We start from the raw sequence: 12,189 nt of genomic DNA on the forward strand, positions 1-12,189 counted from the left end.
TGGGCTCCATGTCACACGCCTGTAGTCCTAGCTGGGAGGCTTAGGTGGAAGGATCGTTTGAGCCCAGGAGTTCAAGGCTGCAGTGAGCTATGATCACACCACTGCACTCCAGTCCAGGCCACACAGTGAGACCCTATCTCTATTAAAAAAAAAAAATCACAATCATAATCATTTTTAAGTATACAGCTCAGTGGTATTTAATACATTCATAATGTTGTATAACTATTACCACCATCTCTCTCCAGGACTCTTTTCATTTTTAAAACTGAAATTCCACATAACTTCCCATTTTTCCCTCCCCCACAATTGCTGGCAACCACCATTCTGTCTCTGAATTTGAATAAGTACCTCATATAAGTGGAATCATACAGTATTTGTCTTTTTATGACTGGCTTATTTCATTTAGCATGATGTCCTCAACGTTGATACATGTTGTAAGCACATGTCAAAATGTTCTTCCTTTTTAAGACTGAATAATAGTCCATTGTTAATATATACACTAAATTTTGCTTATCCATCCATCCATCAATGGACAGTTGGCTTCCACCCACATTTTAGCTATTGTGAATACTACTGCTATGAACATGGCTATACAAATATCTCTTCAAGACCTTGTTTTCAGCTGAGTGCGGTGGCTCATGCCTGTAATCCTAGCACTCTGGGATGCCGAGGCTGGAGGATTGCTTGAGCTCAGGAGTTTGAGACCAGCCTGAGCAAGACCCCATCTCTACTAAAAATAGAAAAATCAGCCAGTGTCATAGCTCACGCCTATAGTCCCAGTCACTGGGGAGGCTGAGGCAAGAGGATCACTTGAACCCAGGAGTCTGAGGTTGCTGTGAGCTATGATGATGCCACTGCACCCTACCCAGGGCAAGAGAGCGAGACTCTGTCTCAAAAAAAAAAAAAAAAAAAGACCTTGTTTTTAGTTCTTTTGGGTATATACCCAGAAGTGGAATTGCTGAATTATATGGTAATTCTATTTTTAATTTTTTGAGGAACCACCACACTGATTTCGACAGTGGCTGTACCATTTTACATTCCCACAAACAGTGCATAAGGGTTCTGATTTCTCCACATCCTCACCAACACTTACTATTTTCTTTTCTTTTTTTTTTTTTGGTAGTGGTCATTCCTGATGAGTATGAGGTGAAATTTAATTGTAGTTTTGATTTGCATTTCCCTAATGAATAGTGATGTTGAGCATCTTTTCATATGCTTATTGGCTATTATATTCTTGACAATAATTATTTATTGCAAGTATCTCCTTTAAAGAGAAAAGTCAATTGCTTTAGCCCTGTTTTTAAGACTATACTTTTAAATTAAATTAAATTGACTTTTAAATATAAAATAATTACTTTCAAAAAGTTACTGAACAATTCTAAGATTTTTTTGAGTGGCAAATAATTTGGTTGTGAGGAAGTAAGAACTAAAAAATTACTTTTATTTTCCAGGGGTCTGGAGGATAAAATAAAAAATGAAATGTTAGGATGTATAAGGAAGACATACAGAGTCACCATTATAATTATGGTTCAAACATCTTAAATATTCTGCCATGAGACATGGAGTATATACCTGGAACAATTAAAGACAAAAGCCAGCCAACGTATAAATTTTCTAGAACAGCCACTCAACCAGTATTTGTTAGATTCTTCCTTTATAACTTTTTACAGGGCTACTGAATTTGCCATATCCAGGCCAAAGAATGAGGACTTTCCTCTGTACTCAGGAATCAAAGGACTAGTGTATGCAAGGACACTACCCAAAGAGTGGTCTGAAAATGTTTTTGTGGCAAAGTAATAGGACATGAGACCACTGGATACTGTTTGAGAGGCGTTATTACAAAATTGACTTTCTGTGAGATATAAGTTCTAAAGAACTGTTAAAATTATTCCGTATATCAGGTAATCAAAAATTGACTTTTTGAGAGATGTGATAATCTTTAAAAAGTTAAAATTCTCAAGATATATGACCTTTACATGTACATTGGGTTATGTTTCCCTACTTATTTATTCTCCTGTTAGCCTTGTGAAAATCCAATTCAACTGTAATTGCTAAAGTTATTGCCTGCTTTTGGCAGCTATTTTGATGGGAGTTATAATCTTTGAGATTAGAAATTGAAAATGAAGAAGGATGTGATTTAAGCTCTGTTAATGTAGTGAATACAAATAAAATTATTATATATAGTAATTGCTATTGTTTCCTTTTCTAATCCTTCAGTCATTCTTTACAGCTGTTCATATCTATCTCATTCTAAATCTTATATTTACACATATAAATTTACCTTAGTGCCATGTAACTTACATCCCCTACCACAAAGTTAATGTCTTCTCATTACCGTTTTTATTCCCGTTTTAATCCATAGCACCTATACTCAGTGTTAGGAAAGTATATTTGTCTGCTGAGCTGTTCCTGATTTCTATAAGAAGTCCATAATCTCTTTTTTTTCTTCGTTCTTAACAGAAAGGCCACAAACTGCATACTCTTTATAGAAGCAAGCACATTGGAACATAATTCTTTCTGCCAGGAATTGTGAGGGTTTGGGCTTTGTTCAAATCTAAGCCTAAAATCTATTGCTTTTATTCCATTAAGTCACCTAAAGCAGCTTTCTTTTTTCCTGTTGGGTAGAAAGTTAAATGAGAAATTATAAAATAGTTTTTTTGCTTTCTAAGCTTTTTACATGAATATGGGATAGTGCTCAATAGTTTTAGTATATAGGAGCTGTTATTCATCTTTTATACTTTTAAATATCTTAGTTTTTAATACTAATGTTCACAATGCTTTAAACTGTCCTCTTCCTCAATAGGCATTTGGCACAAACCAAGAGGATTATGCAAGTTACATTATGAATGGTATCATCAAATGGGGTGACCCAGTTACCCGAGTTCTGGATGATGGGGAGCTGCTGGTTCAGCAGACAAAAAACAGTGACCGCACACCATTGGTCAGCGTCCTTTTAGAAGGTGAGAATGAATGATGAGATGGCATTAAAGTAAAAAAAAAAAAGAAAAGCAGCACATTTTAAAAGCCGTTTAGCACATTCCAGAAAAGTGAGTTGTTTTCAGTTCCTAACCTTGTTCATGATCTGAAAATAGTATTTCAGTCTGTGTACCAATATTGTGTACAAATTAAAATTTTATTGGGGTGGAATGTTACAGGTGAATGATAGTGGTTCGTTTTCTTGTAGGATTATATCTAAATTTATGTGGTACTTAATAGACTGAATGATACCACATAGCACTTGATTCAATTAAATATTTACTGAGAACTTGCTATATTTTAGTCATGAACTAGTTGCTGGGGAAACAAAGACATTCAAGTGTTCAGTCTGGTCATGAAAAAAGACTTGTAAAGAAATTCCTAACTACAGTGTGTATGTGTAAAAATGTACGTGAATGCAAGTTATTTTGCATAAGGGTGGTCAGGGAAAGCTAGAGATGATGTTTAATTTAGTCCTCGAAGGATCAGTTAGGATTTTATCAAGTAGACAAAAGGGGAAGGACCTTCCATTCACAGATCATTAATTTTTGTGATTAGTATGACAACAGAAACGTTCCATGAGACCACATGATTGGGGAACCTAACCCCCTCCAAAGGTCGAGGATTGAAAGCTCTCTGAGAGGAGCACATTTAATCAGGACCTGAAGGATGAGGAGAAACTGGCCAAGTAATGGGGGAAGACATTCTAGGCAGAGGGACCAGCATGTGAAAAAGTTTTGGGCAGGAAGGAGCTTGAAACAGAAAAATGAGATTGGCTAGACGTGAAACTCAAGAAGCAGACAGCAGCCAGTTCACACAAAGCCTTGTAGGCTGTGTTAAAAGATTTAGACTGTATCTTAGGAGCAGTGGGAAGCCATTTGTAGGGTTTTAAGCAGTGAAGTCACATGATCAGATTTCTGTTTTCAAAACATCCTCATGTCTGCTTTATGATGGAGAATAGATTGGAGGGGCAAAAAGATACAGTAGAGACCAATGGTTAGAAGCAGTTGCATCAGTCCTAATGAGAACTGACTGTGGTTTGAAGTAATGTGGTGATAGCAGAGATGGAGGTAAGTAGAATAATTTGAGAAATATTTAGGAGGCAGAATAAAAAAGACTGCATAATTATTATCATTCATACTTAAGCTAACATTCTTTGAGCCCTTACTGTCTGCCAGTTACTCTGCTAGCACTTTTATACATGTTATCTCATTTAAACCTCACTTCACTCCTGTGAGGGTAGATGCTGTTGTTATCCCTATTTTGTAGATGGGGAAGCCGAAGCTTAGAAATATTGGGTAGACTAAATATGGGCAGAGGTATCAAACATGACCCCCAGGTTTCCAACGTACATGGCTTGGTAAATGGTGCTGTTTACTAAGATTGGGGACATTAGTGGAGAAGCAGATTTCTAGAGGAAAGATCATGAGTTCTGTTTTGAACATGTTAAAGTCTAGGTTCATATAGGATAATTAAATTGGAAATGTTGAGGGGCCTGTTGGATATGTGGGTCTGACGCTCAGCAGAGGGGTCTGGTTGGCAGTAGATTCATGAGTTGTCCGTGTATAGCTGCCATCGAAGCCACGGAGTGGAGGAAGTCACTTACAGAAAGGGTGTGGGTTGAGATGAAGAGGAGGCCTAGAACTTATCTCTGAGGTGTGTTAACATTTAGGGACTGAATAAAACAGAATGAATTGACAAAGGAGACTGAGCAAGAGTAACCAGTGAGGAAAGGGGCCGGGGAAGAGAATGTGCTATCACAGAAGCCAGGAAAAGAAACTTAAGAAAGAGGGAAGTTATGAATTGTATCAAATGCTCCCAAGAGGCCAACAAAGATAGCATCTGTTGGGTTTGGTGACATGAAGTTCATTGGTGACCTTGATGGGAGCCTGATCAGTATAGTCGGGGTGGGAGCCATGAGGTTTGGTGGGGGTGCAGGGGAGAAGAGTGAAGGCAGCCAGGGGAGGTAATTACTATATTTTGGGAAGTTGCGTTTTGCAGGGAAAAAAGGGTTAGTGTTGAAGGGTGTGATGTTCAAAAAGAGTTTTTGTTTTTTTTATTAAATTTTCAGATAGAACAGAGCATACTTAAATGCTTTTGGAAAGGCTTCAGGGAAGACAGAGGAAGAGGATGAACATAAAGAGAAAGAGGAACAATCAATAGTGTCAGGTTCTGAGAAGATGGGAAGGAGGATTTGGTTGGTTTATGGTTGGAATAGGGACACATCTTCCAGTACACAGAAGGGAAGGGAGGGGATGTCTAAATGCAGGTAAGCTTGTAGATTTGCTTGCCTTTATGAGAAGGCCCGAGTCTTTAGAATTCTAGCTTTTTAAGTCACATTTGCTTCTAATAAGGCAGTTTTTCCCTGCCCCCAATATCGTCTCCTAAAATTACATTTTTTTGTTAGATGATTTGATAGAACTTATAAGTACTGATATGCATTTGAATGTGTTTTCTTTTTTTTTTTTAAGAAGCAAAAAACCCTTATCCTTTATATAGTTAGCCATAAGTTTGAAAGATTAAGGCTGTGTGAGAGAGTAAGAAGACATGTATTTCACCATACTCTTGAGAAATGCTAATCAGTCCATTAAGTTCAGTTGCTAATAAATAAGGGAAAACATGTCTGCTGTGAAATTGTGTCAGGAAATGTTAATGAGCAACTAGTTGAGACCTCAGTACATTGTGGATAAAAGTTTAAACTTGTTTTATTTCCCTTTGCTTAGGTTGGCTTTTTTCCCCTGACTTGCTCATATCTTTATGCAGGCCCTCCTCATAGTGGCAAGACTGCTTTAGCTGCAAAAATTGCAGAGGAATCCAACTTCCCCTTCATCAAGATCTGTTCTCCTGATAAGATGATTGGCTTTTCTGAGACAGCCAAATGTCAGGCCATGAAGAAGGTATCAGATTTTTACTTTCATTCTAATTTCCCATCTCTTGGATGTGTGTGTGTATGTACATGTATATGTATAAAACCCATAGCAACTATGTTCTTCACAAGTGGAACTAAATTATTGGGGGTGGAGGGAGAGTAACTATTTCAGATTTTTTAACTTTGCAATGCATTTTTATTGAGTAACCTTACCTTCTAAATTATGCCTTGTTCAATACATATTAAGATTAATTTCTATTTCCTAAGTTTGTATCAACTTGATGGAAAGAATCATAGTTAAGAGTGGGTAGAATAGAACAAATGCATGTGGGATTTTTTTTTTTTTTAAGTTCTTTCATTAATGTACAAAGTCAAACTGTTTGGGGTCAATTAAGTTGATTGTAGAGTTTGAAAAAGAACATAGCTATATCATTGGGAAGAATTCCCAAGAACCCCTACAAAAGGATAATTGTTAGGTAATAATCGGAGTCTACCTGACAACTTAATTTAGTCCTGATCCTTTTCCTTTTTCTAACTGCCATTTTTTGTTGTTGTTGTTGTTGTTGAGACAGAGTCTCACTCTTTTTCCCTGGCTAGAGTGTCGTCGCGTCAGCCTAGATCACAGCAACCTCAAAACTCCTGGGCTCAAGCAGTCCTCCTGCCTCAGCCTCCTAAGTAGCTGGGACTACAGGCATGCGCCACCATGCCCGGCTAATTTTTTCTATGTATATTTTTAGTTGTCCAGCTAATTTCTTTCTATTTTTAGTAGAGACGGGGTCTCGCTCTTGCTCAGGCTGGTCTCGAACTCCTGACCTCAAGCGATCCTCCTGCCTCGGCCTCCCAGAGTGCTAGGATTACAGGTGTGAGATACCACGCCTGGCCTCCAACTGCCATTTAACTCCTTCTTAATATGGCCACTTTGAACAATCAGTGAAGTTAGAATAACATAGACTAGAATCCTAGGGCTGAAAGGACTATAAGATCATCTGTCCATGTCTTACATTCAGACAAGTGCCATGTAAGGCATCTTTTGAAAAAACAGCAACAACAACAAAAATCAATGATGAAGACTTTTAACAGCTGTTTCATCTCACTTGGTAGCCCATATTTCCAGCAATAATCTAATTTTGCATACTCCCAGACCATGAGGAAATTCTTTCTTCCATCCAGCTGAAGTAGTTCTGCCACTTACATCCTTTTTTTTCATGCTTGATCTTTTATAGATATGAACTGACCAAGATTTGTGAGAAAAATCATAATTAGGGAAAAGAATCTTGAGACTCAAGGTGCTACCTAGCAAAGACAGCTCAGGGTGTTCTTTTACGTTACTCCTAGGCACTCACTCTATAAAGATGTAGCATGTAGCATAGAATTACTTCTTTAGGAGAGAGACTGGAGAGGAAAAATATATTTAAAAAGAAGAAGACTCCCAAGACGTGTTAAGTTTGAGAAGTTAGCGTAAGTTGTTTGTGCAGGTGGCAGAAAATTGCTTTTGTAGGGTGCTTGAAATGGCAGAAGCAGAACTTGAAGCAGTGTTCCAGCCATACACACGGAAACATCAAGATAAATACTCTGCATGAGAGTCTTTGAAATTGAGTGCAAAAGAGAGGGAAATGTTATTTGACACAAAAAGAACTTAGAATATCATAGTCCGTTTATTTTTAGAACATCACAGTCCATTTACTCTGAGGTGAAACCAGTAGTTTCTGTCCTTCAAAGGAAAATCTGGGTAGAATAACTTGGACTAGTAATTTTCCTAGAGTAGGTAGGGGCTTTTTTGTATGTTTTATTTTTTGTTTTCCCTCTAAAAGGAACCCTTAAGCCACTTCTGGTGAAAATTTAAATAATAGCCCTTGGAATCTCTAGCCATTGAATGTCCCATTTATTTATTGAATAGCTAATTCTGTTTGCATTTCCCCTAATCATCTGTTCTTTTACTTGTTCTAAAGTAGGAGTCTCCTTTGCAGAGGGTAAATTACTCCATTGCTCTCCACCAGCTGCTAGCTTCTACCTCAGATGTACTGAGATGTGGGTGGATGGTCCTAGTTTTTCTATAAAGTTTTTAAAAAGTACTTTAGGCTTCTGGGCTTCTGCAGATCAAAGGTGCTTTGTAAATGTGAGATATTATCATTTTTATTATTTTAATCTCTTGCAAATTGACTTGAGGGGGGAAAGTAATATGTGCTGATTTTAGAGGCTTAAATGGTTAAATTAATGGCTTAATAACTTATGATTTAATCTTTAAATTGTTGAAGCCTTTCAAGGTAGAGTTTTAGATGAGTACAAGGCTAAGGAATATAAAAATAAGTGCCTATACAAGCTTATTCAAAATTGTTTAGATTCATGATTCACTGTCTGGATCATCCATGTACTCTTAAAGTTACAAAAATTATTTCTGCTTCTGCAGTATAATAAATTCATATTAGACTTTTTGCTTTTCCTTGGGGGAAAAATATTATTCATTGTAACTAAGTTCAGAAAAGAGAAAAAAATGAATGTCTTAGAAATATATTAGAAATATTACAGAATCTTTCCCTGCATATAGTTTTCACATTGTTACTTAATGATAGGTTGACAAAAGCCTCAGGGCTCAACCCAGTCTAAAGATGCTAAGTCTTCCAGGTTGTTTTTGAAAATGAAATATAAATGCCATTCTTTAGTATTAGTTCTAGTCTGCCTCCTACTTCTGCATTTTTAGTGTGAGGATGGAAAGAAGATGTTTTATTTTTTTCAGAGCACAAATAATTTGTGATGTTTTATCATCCTGGAGAAAATATTTATTTTCTTGTAGCTTCTCCACCTCCCAAAATATGTAGCTTTTCCTAATTGTAAACATAATTTAGAAAATATAGAAAAAAACATAGAAGAAAATAAAAGTAAATCCATATTAGTACTTGTCCTTCAATTCTCTTTTCTACTCAAACACACCCCTTATGTATCAAGGATAACATTGAACATAGTGTTTTAAACCTGTTTTTTTCACTTAAAATATTATGAACTGTTTTCAGTGTCACTAAAACTTATCCCAATATTATGTTAAATTAAAAGCTGCATAATATCCCTTTAAACAGTCCCTTTTTGTTGGACATTTAGGTTGTTTCCCAGTTTTTTAATAATATTCTATAGAGCTACCAAACTAGGGAAATTCCTATCCCTCATTTTCTTATTAGATTTTTATTAGATATAGTAGCAGCATATGACTGAGAAACCTGGCGTAGGATTCAAACAGGTCTGAATTTGAATCTCATCTCCACCATACTTAGCCAGCTCCGTGACCTTGGATAAGTCACTTAAACTGTAAGCCACTATTTTCTCATCTGTAAAATGAGGATAATGTTAATAGCTGCCTCATAGGGTTATTGTGAGAATTAAATGACATGGTAATTTATGTAAAGTATCACATAGTGCCTGGGACATAATATGTACTCAGTAAAGTGGAGTGGTTATTTTTACTTGTTATTATTACTGTACATACATTTCTGATTATTTCCTTAGTATAAATTCTCAGAATTGGGATTGCTAAGGTAAAAAATGTTAACATTTTAAAGATTTTTCATATATATTGCTATCAAAACTGTTATATAAAAATACTAATGATTTATAAACCCCACCCCTTGAGAAAGTTATACTAGTTTACACTTGTAGCCCCATCATATGAGAGTATAAGTTTCCTGGGATTCTCACCCACATTTGATGTTATTAAAATATTTTTTGTTAACTTGATAAGCAAAATGTTGGCGTTCAGTTATTTCTTTAGCTACATTTTAATGACTAAATGCTCAATTTTAAAGATTTTTCAAAATAGTTTGTGAAGCTCAGAAATATTATAGCCCATTAATTTTTGTTAAAGATAGGTGGTCTGAATTGGTTAACTCATAGAGCATCTTTATATACCATTTTATTACTTAAGCCAACAGATAAGAGTTTTTGTTAGTATAGAATGCTGTTAGGCATCCTTTAATGAGTATATAAGATTTTATTATAATTATGCTATTCTTTTTTGCAAGTGGATGGTGCTAAAATACATGAAAGTAGTTCATTCTCAATTAACTTAAAGTTCACCTTGTACTTTTCTTAATTTGCTTAATAAATCCTTTCCCTGTAGATAAACTTCTCAACTGCCTAAGTATGTACGAGATATTGTCCTCACATTCTGGGGGAAGATGCCATATGTTCCATTGGAGTGTTTGAAATATTCACAGATCTTCCTCTTCTCTCCCATTTTATGTTTGCTTCCCAAACTTCATTTTTCAATTTTAACTCCTTTATCCATTTTTGCATCTATACTTTAAAAAAATCGATTTTACTAGTTCTATTAGTGGTATTAAATGAACAAAAGAACAAAGCAGTCGAATTTGATTTCAACTAATTACCTAATCTTGATGCTTTCTAAGTACACAATCAGTACAGAGATGAAATAGAACAATTGGATATGACTAAATTGAATAAAATTAAGTAAAAATATCAGTGATTTATAAAACTATACCCACTAATAACATGATATAGTCTTATTTTCAAAGGATTGAAAATTAATGGAAGAAATTTTCCTTTCCACTAGCCCTGCAAGAAAGAAATAATCTTCTTTGAATATCCTTCTGTAAATCCCACTGCAAATTGTAGTCTGCACAGAACAGAATCATGGTGCCTAATCCTCCTCTTTTCATGGTTTAGTCTATACAAAGAGCAGAGCTGGAAATTAGATCTTTTGACACAGTTACTAAGCAACAGAATTTGGATGTTTTTGGTTAACATCCTAATATATCATGTAGCTGATTTGTTGAAGTTTGTGCGTGTATTAGCGGAGAGAAGAACACACTCCAGAAGTGACTACAGGTCCCCTGTGTGGCTGGTTGCGGGGGTAGGCATTTGTTGTTGTTTTGTTTAATACACCGTCTTTTGGCACTTGTATCTGTGTGGCATACAAAGGAGGTGGTGCAGAACTTTCAGACCTTGTGACTTTTTGTATTATTAAAAATACCCCATTCTGTGGCTCATGTTATATGAAAATGTAAGATTTTTTTCCTGAAAAGCAGAAAGAACAAATAAAAAATTTTAAGGTCATTCCAGGAAGCTTTAGTGCTTTGCCAAAAGTTTAGGTCCACTTCCCGAGGCAGTTTCATTAGAAGACAGCTAATGTTTGCTTGGTCTACTCCCAAGTTATTTTTAGAAACTAGAGATTATTACAGATAGCACCAATTTGAATTTGCTCATTTACGTTTTTATATGCTACCCAATATGATTAGAGTACGCTTTCAGCTAATCGCTGACAGATTTACTACCTTAGAGATTTTCTATGCCATCAGATTCCTACAGTCATCAGATTTCTCCTAACTATGTACTTCACACCAACCACTTCAGAATTGAGATGAACTCTTTCAGGCCCCAAAAGAACCAAAAAATTTGGCTTCCCTTACCTAAGAGCACTAAGGAGGTCACAGAGGATGGAGGACAGAATCTCCTCAGAGCGTGCTTTGCTGTGGCTTGTGATTCTGAAAGGCTGGGATTAATGGAGCTAATGCTGGCGTGTTCCCATTTGTATTCATGTAGACTCCAGAGGCTGCAGCTGCTGCGCCTCCCTACATACAGGTGGCTCCCAGCTTGGCTTAAGAGCTTGACGAGCACCATATTCAGGCCTGCCCCTAATCGCTGTGTGACAGGAGCCTGCTTCTCCCTCGGTGCTCAAGAGTGCATCCAGCATATTCTCACCTTGAGCCCAGACTCTCCACATTCTGGGTTGTCTGTCACAACCCTCAAGCTTGTGTCATATCTTTGCATGCAAGAGAAGTGGTACCAGAGAGTTTAATGGTTACAATCTCATATGCACAGCTAGAAATAGACTATGGGACTCTGTTTGCTAGAGATGTTCCTCAACCTTTGTGAGAGATCTCTCATTATTTCATAAGACTCATGGTGCTCATGCCACTCCTTCCCATATGGTTTCCTTCTTCAACTCTGCCCATTTTTTTTCTTTAGCCTTCTCTTGCAGACTTCCCATCTGACTTTAAGACCCTGGTATATTGTCTGATAATCTTACCTGCTCTATAGGAAACTTCTGATAAAACTAGGATGACCCTCTATTCTTTAGACTAATTTTTTTAAAGAATCTGTAAGACATAGCCCTTTCCTCCAGCTTCAGCCCTCCTGGCTGCCTCTGTGTTGAGGCATCATTTGATCTGGAGCAGGCACTGTGTATCTGTGTGCTGTTACTGATGGTGAGTTTGCACTGTTCTAACTGGGGCCGTTTGTACAATTTTACTTTTCCTACATCTTTCTAGTACTTCTCTGTTTTGCGTTTATCTTCCTAAAGTTGTGGTAGACCTTCCTGGCTCAGTATGTAAATATCT

The 12,189-nt window shown here is 36.6% G+C and overlaps 1 protein-coding gene across 1 annotated transcript in view; it reads left to right on the forward strand.

Annotated features, from left to right (window-relative positions):
- NSF (N-ethylmaleimide-sensitive factor) overlaps positions 1-12,189 on the forward strand; it is a 187,097-nt gene that overhangs the window by 137,686 nt on the left and 37,222 nt on the right. Inside the window, exons 11-12 of the mRNA XM_012655230.1 lie at positions 2,804-2,960; positions 5,740-5,873. Coding sequence (XP_012510684.1) covers positions 2,804-2,960; positions 5,740-5,873 — 291 coding nt within the window. The remainder of the gene's footprint in view (positions 1-2,803; positions 2,961-5,739; positions 5,874-12,189) is intronic.

The sequence above is a fragment of the Propithecus coquereli genome, unplaced genomic scaffold (genome assembly GCF_000956105.1).
Source record: "Propithecus coquereli isolate 6110/MARCELLA unplaced genomic scaffold, Pcoq_1.0 Scaffold469, whole genome shotgun sequence".
NCBI classification, from domain to species: domain Eukaryota; kingdom Metazoa; phylum Chordata; class Mammalia; order Primates; family Indriidae; genus Propithecus; species Propithecus coquereli.